General features: G+C 40.8%; 1 protein-coding gene across 1 annotated transcript in view; it reads right to left on the reverse strand.

Moving 5' to 3' along the window:
• Positions 1-10,453, reverse strand: part of CDYL (chromodomain Y like) — a 103,406-nt gene extending 92,953 nt beyond the window's left edge. The window contains exon 1 of the mRNA XM_030966370.1: positions 10,052-10,453. Within this exon, the coding sequence (XP_030822230.1) occupies positions 10,052-10,075 (24 nt within the window). The 5' untranslated portion in view covers positions 10,076-10,453. The remainder of the gene's footprint in view (positions 1-10,051) is intronic.
• Between the last annotated feature and the right edge of the window lie 13,681 nt (positions 10,454-24,134).

Genomic DNA, 24,134 nt, shown 5'->3' on the forward strand with positions numbered 1-24,134 from the left:
GTAGAGATATAAAATCCCTTTCTCCAAATTAATCACCTTTAGTCACATACTTTTAGTTCCAGCTTCATCAATATAAACAAGTTCACATAAAAAATAAAGGGCCAAATAAAGCATTATATTATTAATAGAAGTAATAAACCCATATACAGAGATATATAGGGTAGAATGATGACTCTCATTAATTCCCATAATTTTTGCTTGACAGTAAGAATGATAAAGAAATTACTTCGTGTGCATGCAAGGAATCAGTTTTGTTACATTTCTTAGCTTTGAGTAGATATATATATATATGCTCAGACGTGAAGGATTGAATTTTTTAGGATAAACTGGTTTGTAATTACTTTAAAGAGGAATTTAAGAGTTGGATAATTCAAGTAATACTGAATGTATTCAAATAACACACAACAATAAAGAACCTCACATTTTCCAGACCAATACCAGCATTATGTTTAACTAAAGTGTTCACTTGTACTGAAAAAATACATCTCACACTCTAAGTATAACTTAACTGATAGCTGTCCATCAGTGCTTTAGTGTCATAAGTATCTGAAGGTAGGAAGAATAGAGCATAGCAAGTGATTTTATTTGGATAAATGTAGGAAAATAATATGGGTATAGCTATAAATTAGTAACAGTAAAGTTTCATGTGTCACTATGAGTGGCTCAAAACCTAATGCTCACGTGAGCAGAAACAATATCACGTCCCAGCGCTCATTTTATCTCCCCACTAAATCCATGTTTTGTAGCATGCATAGATAACCCCCAAAACACCATCTTATTCAATATACTTCTGCATCACACCAGTTTCAGGAAAGCTGAACTTAAAACCTAAATCAATCTTTGTACAGAATTGTTTTTTAAAGATAAGGTGTTTTAAGAGAAGGTGATTTTCCTCAATAAGCATTTAAAACAAAAATCCAATGAAAGACAAAAACCATGTTATTAAATCTTTACTGTTAAGGAAGTAGAAAAGTATGGTACAGGTTGCCTACACCTGTGGTGTGTATCCTACTGACGAAAAAATGAAGATTATCCCATCTTTGTATAGTTTTAAAGTTTTGTGAAGTCATAACCCTTTATATCCATTGGGTTTCCAATATCCATTGTAGTCATGGACTTAGGCTGTCAAATCAACACCTGCTTGATCCACCAGCTTCCATGTTTTAGCAGTCCTACACTATCTCATCTCAAAGAAGCATCCTCAAATACAGTGACTTCCATCTTCTCATTCAGAACCTAATATTTTATTCTTAGCTAGTTTAAATAAATAAGCACAAACCTCAGGAGAGCTGAGTACAATGTGGGAGGGAGGAAAAACAAATCAATTAAGGAGCTGCCCTGATAGAAGAGAGATGCCTCTAACAGGAGTAAAATAGAATCTGAAACACTGATGGATCTTTGGAAACGGGAAGTTAACCTACTTGCCTTTGGCATTCGGAAAAAAATTCTTTGTTATTATTGATCATTCCTTGATGACCTGGGTAAAAATACAGCTCATGCCAATGTTAATTCTCTGGAAGCCAATGCCTTCAAAAGTCATATAATGATAAACTTGTCCTAGACTTCCATAGTATATTGTCTTATGAAAGTTTTTTCCAGATTAAAATCAAATAGAGATCAAGCGTCCTTTTTTCCTCCCACTCCACACACTCCCTTTTGTACAATCAAATCAAAACTCAAAGCACATAACACTAAGCACATGAACCAGACAAAGAGGAGAAAAAATTTCAAATCTGGGGTTTAACCTTCTCTACATACGTATATTACAAAAAAACCTGATGTGCACCAACAGTTTAAATTTGCTCTTTCAAACTTCTGACTTTGCTACATCACAAGTTAAAATTGATTGACTGCCCTGAAACTGCACTCCATTATATCTTCTGTTCCACTTGGGAATGCTTGGACATCTAGTTAGTTATTCCTTCAGCTGCAAAAGAGGGTGGTAAACTGAGGTCGAAGCATCATTTTCAGGAAACATTAGAAATTGTTTTGCTGGAAATGCTCACTCAACTGACAAGTTGCTGTGAATATATCTATTTAGCATAATTATATTTACAAACTAATTCCACAGAAAAATACACTAAGAACAAAAGCTCAAGATTCTGTCTGACGTAAACATCACTGCTCTTACTTTATGTTTCTTTGTTCTTTGAAAGCACTGCTATTCAAGATCAAGTTTGGTCCTTATCTATAAACTAAACAAGTGAGAAAAAATGTGCTAGTCTTGAAAACATGACTAGCCACCTAAGAGTTAAGTTATAAAGTAACTACATGGCAAAAAGCCTACAGAGGAGAAAAAAATGCTGTTTTTTCCCGTTTTCAAAAAAGTTTTCCAGCAGTGTTCGTAACCTTTATATATTATACTTCAGTACAATCTACTATGGTTTATACTTACAAAACAGTAGTAACTTCAAATAATGAAAATAATTCCTAGAGTTATTATTACAAGTGCTATTACAATTTGTTTTATTTTGTGGGCACATTCCTCTCTCCAAATTTTCTAGGCTGAGTGTACTTACACACAGCTGCCAACTAGACCTTATTTTGGGATACAGTCCTTCAGCAAATCAAGTCTGTGCTGAAGATTCCGTAGGTATCTAGAGCATATATCCTCAAGCTGATGACTTGAAGTTTTACACAAAGTTAATGTTTGTTTTGTTTGATCACATACACTAACAACCTCTTCTTGAAAAATCTGAGTTCAAGTTAACACAGAATTCAGGAACAACAATGTATTTGTGGCCTGCAGCCACAAGCCCCTGGCAGATGAGCGCAGGTAATGAACGTGGGCTCGGAACATCTGGGCAGCTGAGGTTATGCTGCCAGTATTTTATAACCAAGGCTGAAATCTGCCTTGTCCCAACAAAGCCAGCCATCAAAGCTCCCAATGACTATTGCTGTGCCACATTTCCCATTTTTTCGCTCTACAGTGAGACATTATGGACTTGTGATAGGAATTAGGGTGTTGAACTGGATGGATCCTTTGTGTCAGCACACAGAGCCTTACATTCCCATTATTTCTTACAGACACAATCCCAGGTCTGTTGGTTTTAACTCTGTAAGTGACCTCGACACAAAAGTGAAATGGAATTGTCACACTGTGCTGTCACAAGCTGTGTTTTATACATACAGAGAACTGGGGAAAATCAGGTGCTGAAATCAAAACACAGCAAATGAGCATGATTTAGTGACTAGCCAAACTATACTCCAGTCAACTCTCACAAACTTACTTTGAATTGTTTTCTATCCTTCATACGTGATGGGTAACAAAAATGTTATCAATATCCTGATGATGCCTCATTGAAGAACAGCATTTAATGGAAGGAACTTCATAAATTATCCACTTCTGAATATCCACTGAATACAACAGTCAATACATCATAGTCTTGAAAGTATTTTTGAAGTTGATATATATCCATTTCAACACTCTTAAGAATATACCTCAATGGTTCCCCTACATATGTATTTACAAAATGTACATGTAATATTTTTCTGTGATAAATACATCAGAATATACTTCCCACAACTTGCTTTAAACTGTGGCATCACCAAAATAAAGCCAAAATTTTTCCCTAAACCAAGCAAATTTCCATAATCCAGTATTTTACAGGAAGTGAAGATGCTTAGAGAAGTATTTAAATGTCTCTGCAAAATGAAAATCACAAAGTCATTTAAACAAAAAACCAACCCAAACAGAGAAGAGAGAGGAAGAGGAAGAGGAAGAGGAAGAGGAAGAGGAAGAGGAAGAGGAAGAGGAAGAGCTCCTTTCTTTTCAATCCAGGATATCAAAGAAATAACAGTTTTGATTTTTCATTTGCTACTATGACAATCAGCAAAGAATGAACATTAATACTTAATTTCCTTAAAAGGCGTAACAAACTGTGGGGGCAGAAGAGTTAGAGAAGCACAACTACAAATGTGGTTAAGCCACTTGAATATATACTTTATCTTTCCCCACAAAAGAAATGAAACAAACCCTCAGACTTAACATGGCCAAGAAGAAAGATTTGATCTGAGCTTTACTAATTCATTGTATGTACTGTGATAATAAAATGTGAAGCCTCACTGAAGAACCACAACAAAACTGAGTTACATAGTTCCACTATTCAATACAACTAATTTACAGTTAAAAGATACTTTAAAAATAGTTGCTTTATTTTACAATTAATCCTACCTATGTGGCTTTAAAGTAACTTAAAAATGTAAATCTATGATTAAAACATGCTTTTAAATCCACATCCATCCTGTGTATTCATACATATGAATAGATGCCTTGAAAAATATCTGCCACAGGTCACCACTAAGGGACACATGTAAATCTTCTGAGAATGTTTATGAAAACAGTAAATATTTTTGCCTTTACAGTGTACTAAGCCAGTAACATGCCAGTTTTCTTTTCCTCTAAGTAATATGGAGAGAAGTTCAAAGAAATAATTTCAAAGAGCACAAAATTCTTGTGTGTAAATATTAAAAGCTCATCAGAAATCAGAAAAACAAAAGCTCTTCTTAGAGAGATACTACAGCTCTGGAAAATACATCTGATAATATAAAATACTGAACTTTTAAGGTATTTTCTGGACTAGCAGCATACTGTTGGAGAAACCACATGGTAGGTTGATTATAAATATAAATATTTTATTCTAAGATTAAAAAAATAATCAACCCTGTATTTATTGACCTATAATATCTATCACGTGATATCCAGCCATTCAAAACCTCAAAGGCATAGAAGAGAACAGGAGAGACTTGTGTATCCCTTTTTACCCGGCAAATACAGTTTGTGGAGCTTGTGCTTCCAACAGACACACAAAAATAATACACTCCCCATTAACAGCAGATTTGGAATTTATTACAGAAGAATAAGAGTGGCATTATAGGGCTGCTTATCTGTTATATCCAACAGATCTGCACATCCAGTTATCATATAGTCTGGCTGAATAAGATGAAAGCATAACTGTTAGTAACTTGGTTTTTTCTACTGCTTTGGCACAAATCAGAAATGCTGCAGTAGTCAGGAAGAAACGAAGCTGCACCTACTGAGAAGTCTAAAAGGGACACAGCATCACTGATGCTGTTCCAGCTACGCCAACCTTCCTGAAGAACAAGGGGCCGTGGCATGTCTCATTAAGTTCTTTGTGTCCGATAATTTATCCTCATTCAAGAGGTACTGAACATCAGCATAGTGGAAGCAACCTTCTGTGATAGTAGAGTCTTGCAAGTTGGAAGTAATTGTTCTGTAACTCTAAACGTGACTGGCACCACAGTAATAAATCTCTGATTGACCAAAAAACTCAATAAATTAAATCACAGTAAAAGACAGACTGTGAAGGTTAAGAATTATCAGAGCCTCACAGGCTTTATGGATGAGGCATTTTTTTCCCACTTTCCCTCCTTTCCATTTTTTTTTTGGTCTGTGATGGACATGAGCAATTCAAAATAAGTAATACAAGAAAAAATGAAACCATTTTTTTTCACTATACTGATTTTGTACATGTACATACGAAGGAGTTTTGTGCATAAAATCTACTAAGACATCTCCATATCTGTGAACCATTTGTGTTCCACACGGGACACAGAGGTTCACTCCTCTCCTTGCATGTCTTTGAGCTCCCCTGGGAGCAGCCCTGAGCCTTGCCAGGCCAGCGGCACCACGGAGGGCAGGGCACACTGGAGAAAACCTCAGGGGCAGCTCAAGCACTTCCCCTGCAGCAGCACCAGAAGACAGGGCACTAGTTCTCAATTTTGTCCAGAGTTCTGGGGCTAATCAGGCTGGTTAAAAGCAGCTTGGCAAGGGACATGGAAAAGTCAAGTTTTTTACACTAAATGTGATGGCTCCACTCCTGCAGTGCTCTTGCATTTGTGCTCTAGTTTAAAGCAGTGAAAGTCACCCATGGAGGATGACCAGCTAATCCTCAACTCTATTTTAAGTCAGATGTGTAGTTCCTAAGGAGCGGAAGCAACACAAACACATCTGATGTAAATTCCTAGTCTTACTTAGTTGGGTAGGGTCAGCCAAGCAAATTTGTGTCTTTTACCTCTCCTGAAACAAGCAATTCCACCAGTTGTCAAAATAAACTCATAAAAACTTAGGCATTACACCTCAATGACTTTAAGTTCCTCCTTAGGAACAAGATCTCTAACCAAGGTCTTGGGAATCAGCACATCAGAAACAAGCAACAGAAGACAGATCCCAAGAAAATCTGGAATTCCTGCAAGACAGGTTGAATGAAAACAACCCCTTTTAATGAGGAAAAAATGGCTATTGCCTAAATATACAGCCAATTCTGATTTGTTGCTAATAGTAATTTTTCATCAAATAGCCATTAAAAACTACAACTCCAAGCTTCATACTGCAGATAATGGATTTACCCTTTCAGTTAACTTAAGCAAAACAAATGCTTAAACTTTCCAGTAAATGCACACAAAATATGATGAAGATTCGATCGCTGCAGTGTTACTAGGGCCGTGAGAGAAACTTTGGGTTTAAGTGAGTAATTCCTATGCAGTGTCAAATTTTCGACAAAATGACAGCATTTCTCCAACAGTTTTCTACACTCTATAATTTAAAAGACTAGCACACTCAATGAAGAACAGCCCACAGGATCACTTTTTTTGACTCGTGGCTACTACTCTACATACAAAGCTTAAATTTTCTTGGAATACGTGTCTTTGGGCTTTCTTATTAGGTGATTAAACTGACACATGGCTTAATGCCAGGTCATAGAACTTCAGCCAGTTGCTCCTGAAATTTGTTTCAGTTTGTAATTTCACTGTATCTGTATAATTTAATGTCAAAGGCTTTAGTTCTAAAAATAAAACCAAAAGTACTGAATCATCATTGGAAGTGAAGTATCACCTTGAGAATATTAGACATCAGTATGAAAAATGCATGTTTTTTGCAAGGCAATGGAAGAATTAAAAAAAAATATTTTCCATTCTATAAAACATACAAAAATGTATAATTTTGAAGTACAGGACTTTCAGTATATTAATCTGTAATATTTTAATGGAAATTGGTTAAGACACCTTAAAACACTAGGTTTATGACCAATGCCAATGTGAAACACAGAGTAAAGAGAAGGCATCAAGGCATAGGTACACCAGCAAAGTTCACACAAACTGTTTTGCTTACTTATCAGTAAAACCCAGTAAAAATGTTTTGACATGAGCAGCAATCATGGCCCAAGCCCTAGCTAGAGTTACACAAATGGATCCAGTGGGCCATGTATATTACGGGTATCAGCTGTACCAGTAGTCCCCTGAGGAAAGGCAGAAACACTCAGTAATTTGACTAGACACAATGTCCAAGAGCAGAGAACTTCAATGCATTTCCACCTCACCTAATACAAAAACAAATTAATAAATTTCATGAGAAAGAGACTCTTCCAAACTCAGCACAGATTAGTAGTAGTAGTCTAGTAGTAGTAGTTAGTAGTAGTCCACTGACCACAACTTGGTACCTCTGACCTGCTGGCTAGCACACAGCTCTCCCACAGAAAAAAAATAGTGGGTAGTCATCACCACAACCTCTACAATGCATGGGAACAAATGACATTGAGGATACACAGCCAGCCTCAGTCACACTGCCAATCCATTCGTAGATTTCAAGGTCTTGATCTTTGAATTCAAGAATCACTGGCCTACATAGACATCAGCTCCCTGTCTTCAGGGATGAGATCCAGAGTAAAAAGAATCCCACAAATAAGTGAATACATTAAGATTTTTTTTTAAAAAGGAAAACGAACTTACCTTCATTTTTTCTAAGAGGATTTTTCATTTGTGTTTTGGAAGAACCATGACACATATCAGCAGAAATAGTTGGCATTCATACTTAAGCTAACAATTGCAAATAGCTTACACAACATTTTTTTGATCAAGACACCAGATCAAGATCCAGAAGGAAAAATGGAAGTATAACAAATGGCAGCAGATTTCAAACACCAGATTCAAACAATATTGTATGACATGACCTATAAATAAGACAACCACAAAACAGAAGTAAACCGACCATCAATAACACAGGCAGTTCACAAAACAGTTTAAATTACTTAAAAATTAATATTTCAGGTCTACCCACAGCTATGTCCTTCCCAAATTAGTGCTCACTCTATTTAAATAATTTATTATTTTATGTCTTTTCAGACACAGCTAGAAAATTCATTATAAGACAAAACTTGTCAAAAATGAGCAACAATTTAGAAAAAAAAGAGACAGCTTGACCACACGTGAATCCAAAAGCATTAACAATTTTGGCATTTTAACTAAACTTTGCACTTGCAGGATTAAAGAATATGTCTGATTTTTAAAATTTAAAAGTATCCCTTCAGGTGTTTTTCAAGAGCAGCATTTGCGCAATGGCCACCACGCGCCACCTGCCCAGAGCATGACTGTGCCCCACAGACTACTGAGCCAACAAGTCAACATTCTAAACACAAGACAGCCAAGAAGAGTCATGTACAATGGTCATTCTTAGCCTCAGTCCAATGCCCAGCAAACAGAATTTTCCTGGTCATTTATTAGTGCCCATCAAAACCAATATCTCACTATCCATCTTTGATCAAACACGGCAACACACGAAGAGCAAGAACTGGCCACAGCACAGTCTACAGGCCCAACTCCACAAACCCGACAGAACTTTCGCAAAGTCAAAGTAAGTTTTTGGCAATTCCTTGAGACACAGAGTGGTTCCTAAATTTCCCTCCTACTTTCAGGGATCTCCCTTCAAGACTGGCTTAAGCTACACTGTGAGGATGGGGAAACTTGCCAGAGCAATTAACCATGATTTATCTGTCTTGGGAATACAGGCCTTTGGTCTTCTTTCTAGTCTATCAGTTCAGCACCTCTGCTGACAGCCAACTTGCTTAAAATACACGCCCACCCAGGGCACCTTCTACTGACTTCTACAGGGTCTGTTCACCGATGGCATCACAGATGTAACTCAATTAATGAGAGATACATGTGCACCGGCTGTATGGTAAGACATCTTCTGTCAAGTGTCCTGAAGGCTATCTGCCTCCTCTTAACCTTAAGAGTTCCAGCCTCTGGATATATATTTTTAATAGATCACTGTCTGGATGCATATTAACTATCAGATAAGAGCATTTTTGGTTTTGGGAAGCCACTTCTCTACCCAAAAGGCAAGAACAGCTCCAAAACAACAATGGCTTTTTAGTCCCGGGGATAACTTCTTGCAAAAATAAAAACAAGGAAGTTCAATCCAAGAGAACCATGATGCTTTTCAGTTAAGGGCAAGGATGTGAAATTGCCAGACATAAGATAGGAAATTCAAAATTCGGCTGTCACCTTGTTCCCTTCTTCACCCCAAGACCTCCCTCTCCCGTCAGCACACGCTTTGACCACCTCCCGAGTGACGAGTGAAGGATGGCGTGTCAAAGCCTTAACTTTCAATCTTTTTGGCGTCTCTCGCAACCTCAACCCTATCGTTGGAGCACGAAGAGCCGAGGAGTTTAAAATTTAGTATTCTGCACCGCCGCAGCTTGCTGCACGGCAAGGCACACGATGGTGGCACAGGACTTTGGTATGGACACAAATCCAAGAGGAAAGCCCCTCTGCCCTCCTCCTCCTCCTCCCACCCCCCCCCTCCCCGGCCCGGGCAGAGGCAATAACTCGGCTTTGCTCACATTTTTGCACAGCGCCGGGCTCGCACTTCGACGTGCTCGCTGCCGGGGCTGTCAGCGCTGCTCGCCCCATCAGCACCCCCCCTTCTCCTCCCGGAGTCAAAGTGTTGTGTGAACGTGGGGAAAGGACTGGGGGGGAGCGCAGGCCACGGTAACACTTTGCCGTCTCCTCCGTTCAGTCACATTTCCGTCCTCCTCCAGCAAAACTGGGGAGGGAAGGGGGGGCGGGGGGCCAGGCTGGGCACACACGCAGGCGCTGGGCCCAGCGGGAAGGGGCAGCAGCCGCGGCAAGAGTGGGTGACAAGCCCGGCGGCGCTCCCGGGGAGCAACAAAAACGCTCTCGGGTGCGGTGGGGTGGGGTGCGGTGGCCGGCGGGGCCGGGGGCAGGGCCGGCGGGGCTCGGGGGCTCTTACCTCGTAGAGTTCCTCGGAAGCCATGCTGTGGGAGCCTCACAAGGTGGAGTTGGGTGCTGGTTTGGAAATACTTTTGTTTCAGTTGGTGTCCGTTTGGCCTCCTCCTCCTCTTCTCCCTCCTCGTCTTCTTCTTCTTCTTCTTCTTCTTCTTTTTCTTCTTTTTCTCCTCCTCCTCCTCTTCCCCTCCTCCTTCTCCTCTTCCCGTCCTCCTCCTCCTCTTCTTCTTCCTCCTCCTCCCTGCGCGTCTCTCTCCAGCGCAACTAGCAGCTCCGCTCGTTAAATGCCAGTGAGGTGCTCCTGTTCCTGCCCCTGCTGCTGCTGCTGCTGGCGCTGGCGGCGGCGGCGGCGGCGGCGGCGGCGGCGGGGGGGGTGCGCGCACGGCAGCTGCGCAACTCGCTCGCTCTCCCGGCTCGCCCTCGCACAGCCCGGCGCGCGCGTACCCGAGCGCGCGCCCGAGCGCGCGCCCGCGGGAGCACGCAGCCGCGCGCACCCGCGCACACAGAACTCACACGCGTGCTCGCCCCCCCCGCACCCCTCCGTCCGGCGGCGGCTACACTCGCTCGCTCCCTCCCCAGGAACACTAATCGAGCGCAGAGAGGCAGCGCCGCACGCGAACCACCGCTCTCCGCCCCGCCGGCTCCACCAGCCGCTCCCCCCCGCCGCCGCCCGGCACCATCCTCCTCCTCCTGTTCCTTCTCCTCCTCCTCCCCCCACCCCATCCCGGCTTTGATCTCCCATTGTCTGCTCAGCTGAGCCCGGCGGCGCGCGGGGGGCGGCAGGGGCGCGCGCCAGGGGCCGCGCCCGGGAAACCGCGGGTGATGGGAGCGGGGGGATGGGGGAGTGCGGGGGTGTGGGATGTGCCCGCCGGACGGACGCGGAGTTGGGAGCGGGGCGGCGGGGGGAGGACTCGGTGTCCCGCGCACGTGCGGGGCTCACGTCACGACCCCGAGCCCCCGCCCGTGCCCGTCCGCAGCCCCCCGTGGCCGCCCCTCCGCCACCCTCCGAGCTCCGCTCCCCGCGGGCTCCACCATCGCCCCGTCCATCGCCCTGCGGTGGTGCCATGTGTAACGCGTCTGCACGCGCTTCTTCCCCGTCCAAACTTCCTTGGTTCGATGCCTTCGCCGTAAAAGAAACTAAACAGCCCTCGACGGTGGCTGCCAGCACCGGATATGTGCCTTCCATCTCCCGGCTGACCGTGTTTGCCAAGCCGGGAAGGCCCCGCCAAGGCCTCCGTGGGATGATGGGCCAACAGAAAGTAGCTGAACTGTTGACCTGCTTATGAGTCCATGGCTAGTTACACCCTGCAACCTGTTCTTGTCACCTCGCAACCTGTTCTTGTCACCTCGTGTTGACTAGGAGTGCCTCACATGAGGTGCTGTGTAGCTAGCTGTTATGAATATGAACGAGACCTTCGTGAATTAGGGTTTTTCCCTTTGAGTTGACAAATCCTCTCTCTGCCCAGATCTTCCCAAAAGTATGTACTACCCCATAGGCATATTTAGAGTCAGTGAATATGGTACCACTTCTTTGACCAAGCCATTTTAGCCCTTTTAATAATGCATATGATTCACAGCATTGTGCAGACCAACTATTGGGAAGCTTTCCTTTTTCTATGACTGTCATCGTATGCCCATTTACAATAGCATACCCTGATATTCGCTTACCATCTACTACCCGTGATGAACCATCTATAAACAGTATATCTCCTTCAGGTAAAGGTAGTTCTGATAAATCTTCTCTAACTTTTATCTGCAAATCTATGGTTTCAAGGTAGTGATGTTCCAATTCTTCTTTTGGTTCTCCATATAAAAATTGTGCAGGATTTTGGATCCTTGTTGTTGTCAATTCTATATTTTCACTTTTGTTTAATATCAATTCATATTTTAGAAGTCTGCTATCTGAAATCCATTGACAGGCTTTCTTACTTAGTATACTTTTTATATCATGGGGAGTATACACCTTGATCTTGTTTCCTAGTGTCAACTTGTAACCTTCCTCCACAAGAGTTACAGTTCCAGCCACTGCCTGGAGACAAGTGGGCCAGCCTCTAACTACCGGATCCAGCAATTTGGAGAGATAAGCAATGGGTTTTCACACCCCACACCATTCTTGTACAATGACTCCATAAGCTATTCCCTCTTCTACACTGACGAATAGTTCAAACAGTCTATTTAAATCTGGTCAACTTAGAACTGGAGCATTTGCCAACCTTTCTTTTAGGTCTTCTAACGTTTTCTCATCATTTTCATCCCAACGTATGGGCTCTTTTTCAACTAATTTATCATACAGAAACTTAACTAATTTTGTGTGTCCATCTATCCATAATTTACAATACCCAATTAATCCTAGTAATTTTCTCACATCTGTTTTTGTTTTTGGAGCTGGCAATGATAGTATTCCCTGAATTCGGTCAGCATCTAATCTCTTATATCCTTTCCCAATGATATGACTTAGATACTTTACTTCTGGTCCCACAAATTGTAACTTTCTTTTAGATACTTTTAACCCCTTTTCCCCTAGGAAGTTCAGTAAATTAACAGTTGTTGTTTGTACCTCTTCTTTCTGTTCCCCGGAAATTAAGAGATCATCTACATACTGTAGGATTTGAGATCCTTCTTCAGGTATAAACTGTTTCATGAGTTCTTCTGGAGTTTGGCCGAATAGGTTTGGTGACTCCGTGAATCCCTGATGAAACCTTGTCCATTGTAATTGTTGTTTTCTCCCAGTTTCCTCATCTTCCCATTCAAACACTGAACCATTTTCTACTTTCTTTCTCAAGCGGACAGGACCAAAAAGCATCTTTTAAATCTGTAACACTAAACCATGCATGTCTCGATGGTACTTTGCTCAATAAATTATACGGGTTGGCTACTACTGGATATCGAGTAACAGTTTGCTTATTTACTTCTCGTAAATCTTGGACTAATCGGTATGTACCATCGGGTTTCTTTATGGGTAATATTGGGGTGTTATGTGGAGACATGCATGGTTCTAAAATTCCTTCTTTAATTAAGTCTTTAATTACAGGTGTTAATCCTCGTTTCCCTTCTATGGAAATTGGATATTTTTTAACTCTTATTAGGGGAATGTCAGGTTTCATTTTGATTTCTATGGGTGGAATTTCCAACAGTCCATGACCCCCTCCTTCTGCCCACACTCTTGGATCTATTTCTCTCTCATCTTCTTTTAAAACCATCATTTTCACTACCATACGTTTTCCTTCAGGGACTACCCCTATTCTTAACTGCACTTGTAAATCCTGGCCTAAGAGGTTAGAGTCTAATTCAGGCATATACAGCAGGTCAGCACAGCCTTCTCTGAAACTTCCTTTTATAGGTACTTCTTCAATAATGGGTACTTCAAAAGGGTTATTCTCAGCACCTTTAACTTTACAGGTTTGGTTACTTAGTTTGCATCCCTTGGGAATCTTTGAAATACTTGAACGATCTGCTCCAGTATCCACTAAAAATTCCATTTCCTCGCTCTGAGGGCCAATTTCTAGGTTTACCAGGGGCTCCTTTTGATGTCCAATATCATCCCTCAGAGCGTAGAGCCCCTGACACCCCTAGTCCTCTACTTCCAGCCTTCTCCCCAAGGTGTCTTGCTCCTGAGCAATAGTCTCATCCATCTTTCTTTTTCTGCAGAAATTTCTGGTATGTCCTTTCTTACCACAATAAAAGCATATGACTTCTGCCCAGGGTGGTCTTCTCTCGGGCCAAGGTGACTTATTATCTCTGTCTGGCTCATACCTTCTACTTGGCTGATCTTTAAACCCACTTATTCTTGGACCCGTGTACTCACTTTTTCCACCACCTCGTGACTCACTATTCCCAAATCTAGCACTCTCTCTAGCTACTGCTACCATCACTTTTGCTTTTGTCTTGGTCTTCTCCTCATCCCTCCTTAGATATACTTTTTGCGCCTCTCTTAATAACTCGTTCATTCCTCTTTCCTGCCAGTCATCTAACTTGTCCAATTTCCTTCGTATATCCATCCAGGCCTTAGTTACAAATTGAATTTTAACTCAAGCTTGTCCTTCTGGACTATCTGGATCCACACTTGAGTATAACTGAAAGTTTCATTTTAATCTTTCTAACCAGGCGCTTGCTGATCCATCTCGCTCCTGGCGACTATCAAATGCCAATCTTGCGTTATTTGTTCTTGGGACTGCCTCTCTTATCCCTCTTACAATTAGTGTCCTATATTGCCTCATGCTCTCTCTTCCCTCTTCCTGGTTTGGATCCCAATTAGGTGGGTTAATAGGCATTTTATCTTCTCCTCTAGGACCCCCTCTATTTTCTCTTTCCCAAATCCTCATACCCACAGTACGAATCATTTGTATTTCTTCGGAAGAGAACAGTATTTCTAGGATAGAATTTAATTCCTCCCACGTAAAGATGTTAGGCCCTAAGAATTGGTCTAATTGTTGGGAGATGCCTATTGGGTCTTCTAATAAAGTCTTAATTTCTTTCTTAAAATTTCTAACTTCAGAGGCGGTTAACGGGGCCTTCGCAAAACCAATACTGCCTCTGCCCCCCCCCCCACAGGCACTTCCCTTAGTGGAAACAACTTTTCAGTTCTCCCACATTCATCTTGAATTTTCTTTGCTTGGAACCTTGTATTATATTGATGGCTTGCTACATGCTCATCTGGTTCAATTAACTTATTTTCCTCTATATCTTTACAACAACAGGCCTTTTTCACCCCCTGACCTTTTGTTTGCAAACTTTCCTCCTGCACGTGACTCTCGGTATGCTGGGGTACAGGGGATAAATAAAAAGGAATGTTTTGTGATGTTCCAGGAATAAGAATAGGGGAAGAGGTACTTTGGGTTATGGGTTGAAGTATGGGGGAAAAATAAAGAGGGGTATTTTGGAAAGTTTTGGGAGCCAAGATTGGGGTATGGACACTCTGAGTGGTACTAGAGACCAGTGTCTGGGTACTTGAGGAACTGAAGGGAATCTGCAAAACTGAAGGAGTACTAGAATGGGCAGGTTCTGGTATATTTGGAAAGAGAGGTGATACAGAAGTGGGGATGCTGGGATCAGGACAACTTGAATTAAAAGGTTGAGGTGATTTTAAAACTCCTGTGGGAGTAGATATTGAAATTGCATCCACCTTGTGAGATGGTACCAAGCGGTACAAGGGTTGGAGGGGGAGGAGAAGGTGGTCTATAGGAGGAGGGTGGAGGAGGAGGTAACGGGAGGTAATCTAAGGGATTAGGAGGGGAAGGCGGAGGAAGATTATCTAAAGGATCCCACCTCTTTTCTGGTAGCTTAGTTTCTTCTTTTTCTTCTTCTCTGGATACTTTATATAATTTTATTTCCTCTTCCTGTTTCTCCCTTTTTAACCAACACTTAGCATATCTAATCTCTTCGTCACAAGGTTCTATGCGGGTATTGACATATCTAATTAAAGCTATACATAGCCATCTTTCTTTTGTCCCATACCAGGGCCAATAAATAGGTCCTTCAGCAATACTCTCTTTAGGCCATATTTCTGTACAGTATCTTATCATTTTTATCTTATCTAGATCCTTCATTCCCTCATTAGTATCCCAATTTATTAAAAGTTCACCTAAAGGACTACTAGGAGGTATTTTCTTAAAAATGTCCTTCCCTTTTCTCTTCCTGCTGGCACTTTTTCCAGCACACTGTCCCATCTTTAACTGGCAATTGGTATCCAAATACAATTTTTTTTTCCTAATAAGGGATATGTATTAGTTATAAATGAGGAAGAGAAAATAAATATTATTTATTGTGGAAAATGTAATAATAATGGTTACTTTAAAAAGTTCCTTATCATAAGAGATAAGACAAAGATGGCAACTTTAAAGAAATGTTTGACATGGGAAACGAAATAAATATGGCGGCTTTGGTGGGAAACAAAACAAAAAAAAAGGGTAACTTAAATATTTAGCATGGGAAACAAAACAAATATGGCAATTTAACAAGGGTTTCGGAATGTCAATTCAAATGAATTTTTATAACCTAAGAATAATGAAATGTTGAAATTAATTCCAAAAAGAAATATAATATCTATAGTTTTAGCAGGGAAACTAAACAATAATGATGGCTATTTCAAGAAATGAAACAACTTACAACCACCTGCTCAACTAAATACAAAATAGATGCAGTAAGCCACTTACTCTGCACACCACACTCAACCACGTACAAAACGGCCTCAATGAGCCGCTTACTCAAAATGGCCACTGCACACCACACATGAAATCAAAATGGCCGCTTCTCGGCCCACTGTATGGAAAACTCCAAATGGCCGCTTCTCGGCCCGCCTCACCAAACTCAAAATGGCTGCTTCTCAGCTCACCTCACAGCAAACTCAAAATGGCCGCTTCTCAGCCCGCCTCACCGAACTCAAAATGGCTGCTTCTTGGCCCGCCTCACAGCAAACTCAAAAATTCCTAAGGAGTGGTCAAAGGACTTTTGGCCTGCCCTCACCTCTGAACCTCATTCCTTAGGGGCCCCGACTCTTAACATACAAGAAAAAAAAAAAGGAAAAATTCTCCCTAACGTAAGCTGGTTCTAACCTCCCCTTCAGCCCTAGTGACTGAAAGGGCCCTTCCACAACTGGCGGCCCACCTCCCCCCTGCAGGTCACCATCCCTGTGAAGTATATTTTCAGTCACCCCTACGACCCCCTTTAGCTGGGATCCTAGCTGAGGGTGAGCCTACTTCCCCTCTATGACCCCCTTCCCACTGGGGTCCTAGTTCGAGGCTACCCTACTCCCCTTGGGTTGGGCATCCTCCCTTTCCCCGGCTTCAGAAAAGGGGCACTCCCCTACACAGTGGCCACTTTATTCAGTGGTCTCCGTATAGGAGTATTTTCTCCCACCCCCAAGGTCCTAGTTCCTCAGGGACTAGACTTCCCCCGGTCTATCCCTGAGGAACAGCCCTTCACGTGGTTTGAGCTAGTGGTCAGAGCTCTACCCCTCACTGGGCAACTCCGCCCTACTAACCCCCCTTGAGTATCCCTATGACCCCCCAATGGGATCCTAGTTCAGGATACCGAGTGTGTCCCCCTCTATGACCCCCCAATGGGACCCGGACGAGTCCCCAAAAAGGTGTTATGAATATGAACGAGGCCAAACTTTCTCTGGAGAAAGAGGTTCTCGTTTATTAAAATAGCTACAAAGAATGGAGTACCTGGGATAAACCCAGGCACCCACACAGCAAGCCAAAAACCAACCAGTATCCAAGAAGAAGAAGAACCCCAACCTAACCGAATTTCCCCCATTTATAGCCCCCTTTGAGTCCAGGATTGGTCTATTTTGGATCCACATGATGATTGGTCCATTTCCAGGCTTCTCATTGGTCTTTAACGCCGTTCATTCTGGACCAATCGTTTCTGCAGAGCTTCGAATGATTGGTCAGGTCTTCCATCCAATCCCTCTTCAACCTCGCCTTGCCCCGCCAGACCACTGTTCCACCAAATCCTGGACTCTGCTCCTAGAACCTTCTAATAAGCCCCCCCAATACAATTAATATAACATAATTAATACAATATAATTGAACTATACCCTAATTTAACTTAACTTTTACCTATAACACTAGCCATGAACCTCATGAATGGAAGGCTTCTTTATGAAAAGGTAGATGTAATGAGTTACTTCTTTGAGAGAAAATACTTCAAGGCATAGTTTCTGATCTCAAAAGGGCTGAAGAGTGGGACAAAACCAGTGTCAGGACAGGAATGCCAAACTGTGTGCTCTGTCACACCATAGTGTTTCTTCCAGCGAGTGTTTGCTATTCCATGCCACAGCAGGGAGCAATTCTATGCCACAGAACACCACAGGTTGGCACAGAGTTCATCACATTTGTGTAATCAACAACTCATTTTTAACCAAAGTTTTGGGTTTTATTCCAAAGTCTTTCAGAGGTCTTTGTAAAAAAATGTTTTCAAATGTTCTACTTTGATTGACAAGTTTTGGACCATTGTCCAGTAGAGAGTCATTCAGAAAGCGTTGGTCCATTAATGGGCTTTGGATGATTTATGTAGAAAGAGCTGGAGATTCTTTTCTCAGACTTGATTAATCTGCCATTCTTTATGACAAATATGTCCATGTCTCCAAGGTCAACATCCTGCGTCTCAACAATTGAAATTCTGTATTGGTCTTTGAGATGGACATCATTAGTGCAGATAAAACATCTAAGAACTTTCATACTTTTCATACTTTCCTAATCTTCTAACTAGTCTACAAAAAGGTTTTTAATCCACTCCTTGATATATTTAAGGGCTAGGCTTAATCTAGGGTGGCGAAAGAGGGGGTCGTTCAGTGACAGGAGCAGGATCCTTGGTGGAAGGATGGGCCTACATTCAAAATTAAGATGGTTAAGATGTAGTGAACTCTGTGGCTGCCTCCTGGAGATGAGCAGTAAATCACCATTCCTACAAGGTGGGCCAAATCCTTTTTGAGCTGTACACAGAGTAATGTCACGGTTGTAGCCTCCCTTTGAAGGACAGTCTTTGAAGGTAATCAGTATTCACATGATAGCAAAGAGATGATGGCAGTAGTTGCTGAAGATGTTACTTTGCTTTGCAAAGGCAAAAAAAATGGAGCATCCTAATCTGTACTAAGGGTCTCAGCGTTGCAGTAAATCAGGTCTTAAGCATTTTGATTTTCTGGATGATTCAAAAGAAGTACTGTTGATCAGTACTTTTACATTTTTCGTATTTCAAAGAAAGAGCCAAAGCTCAGTTAACACTAGTTTTTACTGTTCTAACCATGCTCCACAATTCATCTTCAGTGAAAGAATTTCTTCTTTTACACATATTCGTTGCTTGCATTGCCATTAATTCTTTTTTGCCTTCCATTCTAACCTTTTGTCCTTGTTGCTTGGTAAGACTTTTCAGGACAATCAATCACACTATTCGAAAATACTGTGTGATAGTGCTATGGTACAAGTATCTGAGAGGTACCAGGTTTTTGTGATGGCTTTTTGCAGTTGTATTTTGCTGCACAAAGTTCCATGTTAGCTTGCTCTCATCTTGCTTTCTCTAGAAAAAAAAATCAAGTTGTCCAAATGTTGCATGATGAATTGTCGAAATAATTGTTTCTTTCTTATTAAGGTGTTTCTTGTGTTCCTCACTGGAGGCAGGATGCATCAAATTTCAATAATGTCTTGTTTGTTGAAGCCAGCCTTACTGACAACTTCCTAAATGGCTTTCCTAACATTGCATATAAATATTTCCAGAAGAGAAGTTGTATGGAATGCAGTAATGGAGCAGTCTAGGAAGACTGGAAAGCCAGGCCAGTTTGAGTTCTGACAGTGGCAGCAAATGTTTTCAGAGGTGGTTAAGCAGCCTTGGTTAATCCACCTTGGCAAAGAAGCAGACAATGTCAGCCAGGCAGGAAGTTTTGCAATGTGCATTCAGAGCTTCCCGTTTGAAGTGGACAGTTGTCTTAGTGGCACTCCTGGTAAGGTCAGGAGGACAACTGTTCTGTTTAACTGAATAAAGAATGTTCTAATTTGTGGGTGAAATACAGATAATGGAATCAAGTTCCTTTGAAAGATCAACTCAATTTTGACCTATTTGTGTGCCACTGTAATGTCTACAAAGATCTTCATAGATGGTGGAACAGCTGAATTTGAAATAGTTGTGGTGGTAGTTCACAGCTAGCTGAAAGTTTACAGTATTGAAAATATAATGGAGATCTGTATTGTATGGGAATGGGTCTACATCTCTAGGATTTGCTCTAGCCAAGGGATCACAGACATATTTAATATGCAGAGATTTATGCCCAAGATCATAACTCTCGATAATAAAGTGACTATCAGTAACTTCTGTTTGGTTATATTAAGGTGATTATCTGCCTTTTAGTATTTGGGAGTAAGGCTTAGGAAGGAAGCATTTAGTCATGGAGATACAGCCAGTGATTAGCTGAAGGATTTCAAAAGGCAGGATTGATATGGCTAAATGGGATGGTCTGGTCTGTGCTGTAGGCATTAACACCTCATCCAATCATCCTATGCACTTTTTCACAGTCAAAGGAAAGATAATCAGCATCGTTGGTGGAATTCCCAGCATGCTTCATCTCATCCTAATGCAGATGCCTATGTCTGGTCAGCTGAATAAAAGTCTCAATTTGATTTATTTTGTTGACTTTTTTTTACTGATCAGAATTATGTCACCTATTCTGCAACTGCTTAGAGAAACTTGAAATTAATCCTACTCATGTTTCTATAACCCAGTCTTTCTTGATCTAAGACAACTGAATGGTTTAAATCTCTGTAATGGCCAGGTTATGTTGACAGTTTAGGTCTGAAATGCATAATATCCCTTTGCACCTAATATTTTTTTCTCTCCTATTTTGATCCTATGCTCATTTGCCCACAACTTCTGGGGTGCTGCTCATTATTGTAATTTGTTATTCTCTGTCCCTCTGAGTTTCCTCACCTCTTCCTCATTTCCATCTCAGTCTGTTCTCTCCTAAGTGGTCTGACATGTTTAAGTTAAAATGGAGAAACAGAAATGATAGAAAAAATATTTCTTGCAATGTGTACTTCCAATAATCCAGAGCTGAGAGTTTTGTTTCCCATTTTGTAGTGGGTGCAGTTCCAAGAGAGGCCATTTCAGGCAGATAAAAGTTTGATAGTTTTCAACACTTGGAGGAAAGTGGGATCATTTGAAGGATCAACTGTTGAACAAGATTCTTTACATGAAAGTCTGGGAGAGAGGACCTCCTATTTCTCTAAACTACTGAGACATTCCTTCCATTGATCTGAAAAACATTGATTCTAGATTAGATTAAGACAGTAACACAATACAGTTTAAATAACTGGAGAAAGGAATGGCAATATTTAGAGTAATATATTCTTGGTAATTTTTTGACTGACATTATTGTATTTAGTTCTTTATTGATAAGGGCAGTTTCCCCAAATTTTTGCTTTGAAAGAATGTTATCAATACACTACTGTTTCCTTGTGGAGTTCAATGATAGACTCAATGTAGCCATTTTTTTGAAAAACTAATAATTTTTCATTACAATATGCCCATTAAATAAGGTTGTTTTTTTTATCCGTTCTCTACCCATGTAGAACTAAGACATGAAATTACAACAAATATTGTCAGAGTTGTCCACTGACTTCTGCCATTCAATTAAAGAGGCCTAGATTTAAAAACCTAATAAAAGATAGTATCTTTTATTTTTAAAGTAGCATTTTTATTGATATTTCTTACAGGTGTAAATACTAGATGCTTTTGTACCTCTAGCTAAATACCCAATATCTTGAATTGGCTTTCCAAAGTTCTATGTAGAATCCATGCTTGACTATGTTTTAATGGCTTGCTTAGTATCAAACAGAAGTTTTACAACAGAATTAGGACTAAATTACATGGACAGAATGCAAGTTTTATCTGCAGGACTTGCTTTTCTCTTTGTGCATTTTCTTGACACTTTCACCACCTGCCTTTCCAGTTCTGCAACATTTGAAACTGGAATCTTACATGCAACAACGTCCATCTGTAACAGATGTAGGTAGCCCCGACTATGGACACTGTGAAGCCAGTGCTGACAGAGATGAGATCAATATCTTTACATCCCTGGTTAGTCTACATACGTTCTACACATTTCTGATTTATTCCTAGGAGAGGATTTCTGCTTTGAATGAGGCGAAAACACCATGGAAAAGGCAATTTGAACAGCTGATTGGAGAATACACATAGAAAGTGCAGATGTACCAATACTACCTAACTGAAAATGATTTTATGTTTAAAATCCTCAAACTGGAAATCTAAAATAAAAACAATCTTGTGCAATGGAGTTGCTCACCCTTTCAGCTCACCCTGTTGGTCACCAGGAGAGTGTAGTTGTTTACATCCACATCAGAGATAAAAACTTATAGCTACCTTCTTGAGCTCCTTGGCTCTATTCAAAGTGGTACTGTCTTACCACTGGAATGTAGCTTCCCTTGCCTTGGTGAGGATGAGAACAGGTTTATAAAAGGACTAAGAAAACAAAATCCTAGCTTAATAGTTGGGTTGGGATGGGAGCATCGAAGGATAATTTTATCCTTATAGAACACTTTAAATGTCTGATCAGCCATAACAATTTGCTCGTTCTCATAGTCAATGTAATGATTGTTATGAAGAGTGCATTACCTGAACATTAAATTAGGGAATGTCCTCTTCAGTTTTGAAAGGAGGTGTCATAATCTAAGAAAGCTGTAGGTTGAGGACTGATGCAAATGTAGGTACTGTATCTGAAAGACAGACATTCTTTGCTTTTCTCTTTGAATTTGTAATTTGTGTTCTCATGACTAAGTACACTTTAGGATGAGTAAGTACATGGAGAATAGGGACATCTGAAATTCTGTGGTTTTACAGAGAATGCAGAGAGCCTTACAGATTTTTAATGAAGTACATATTCTGCTACAGCTCATGCAGGATATTTTTTCATAGAGAACTTTGGGGTTTTTTTCTGGTTATGGGTATAGCATTTACAGGTTGATCTTCAAGAGTGCAAATATATCCAGCATTTTTTTTTCTCAACATGGCCTATCAAGTCTTTTCCAAATCCTAAAACCAGTGTTTTCCAATGAAGAGAATGTTGGTTTGGGTGGTAAACTGTTAGCTGTTTTCCTTTAGGAAAACAAGGACATTTGTAAACATTGAGAAAGAACAGGATGTTTCTTCTGATAATTAGAGAAAGACTAAAAAACATCAATTTTTTTCCATTCAGATGAGAAAAATAAAAAAGCCTCACAATCTTCTTAAATAGCTGAAAAAGGGAAAACTGAACAATGTAGAGGAAAGTTATCTTCTAAAGCAATAGAAATGCCTTTTTATGAATAAACAATATGAAATTAAGATCCAAGGGGTTTTTTTCAGTTTGAAGATTCAGCACCAATATATTGGAAGCAGCCATGAGATAGGAAAACAAATGCTACAATCAATAATACTAATGACAGGGGGTACAAAACCCAAACTATTCCCATGGAAACTCCCTGACAATAGACAATAGCCAACCGCTCCCTCTGCCACGCTATGCCGACTCAGAAGGGAGCCCTTCCCCATCCCTGGAAAACGATCTGAGGTGGTGCAGAATAACCTCTGGATCCTAGCCACGCCCCTCCTGGCTACTGCAAAAATTACCCCTGTCCTGGCAAGAACCAGGACAATTTAGTCTTCTTGTAATCATCATAATGTAGATTTTTTCAGTACACTGCGGTGCAGCCTAATTCTACCAGCACTTCTTACCAGAAGCTTGACTCATATAAGAATATTATGCTAATGTCAGGCTTAGTGCTTGAAAAACTTTTCACAAAACTGTGCAAGCTGCCTTTCAGCATAGAGAAGGGAAAGTAAAATGTATACTTGATTCATCATTGGCCTGCAGATTTCACTCTGGATTCAATGTAGCCTGAACAAAAATATTAATATATTCTGTAAAGGAAGAGGTGAAAAAGGTAAGGAATCTTTAGTGGCTCATCTTAGAGATGATTCACAAACAGTTACTTTTTGGAGAAGCATGTTCGTGTCAGTATATAGCTTGGTAAAATTGTGACAAAGTGGAAGAGGAAGTGGTCTGAATGCCTTCCATTTTGTTTCCTTTCTGTTGTCTAAAGAACTTACTGATTTGAGGTAAGGTTCTGTAGATGAATTCAAGACCTTTTGCAATAAATGTGGCAATACGAAAGATCAAAACTATGCTACAGCTTCTTGAGACTTATCTAGCACTAGCACTAGAAATTAATTGATTTCCTAGGGATAGACTATGACAGTATGACCCTTTAACATCGAAGCTTAAGTCAACCGTCTGCTCCTCCTGGGTCAGTTTACAGATGGAGGTTTTGCAGCTGAGAATTGATGGAACTGAAATTGCAGATTCATGCAATTTTAATCTTTTCAGGTAGCCCCCAGTAACAAAGGCTGGCACATGCAGTCAATAGCCTTGTTGTTTAGACTGGCGGCACTGGAACAAAAGGCCTTGTTCCAGAAGTTTGCCTGTATTAGGATAGGCTGAATTCTACTGGATTTGCTCTGTTATATTTTAGCAGCTGCTCACTGGCGATCATTTGGTATCATAATACAAGTTTTGCTATCAATAGACAAGGGTAAATTCA

This window comes from Camarhynchus parvulus, chromosome 2 (assembly GCF_901933205.1).
Source record: "Camarhynchus parvulus chromosome 2, STF_HiC, whole genome shotgun sequence".
Lineage (NCBI taxonomy): Eukaryota > Metazoa > Chordata > Aves > Passeriformes > Thraupidae > Camarhynchus > Camarhynchus parvulus.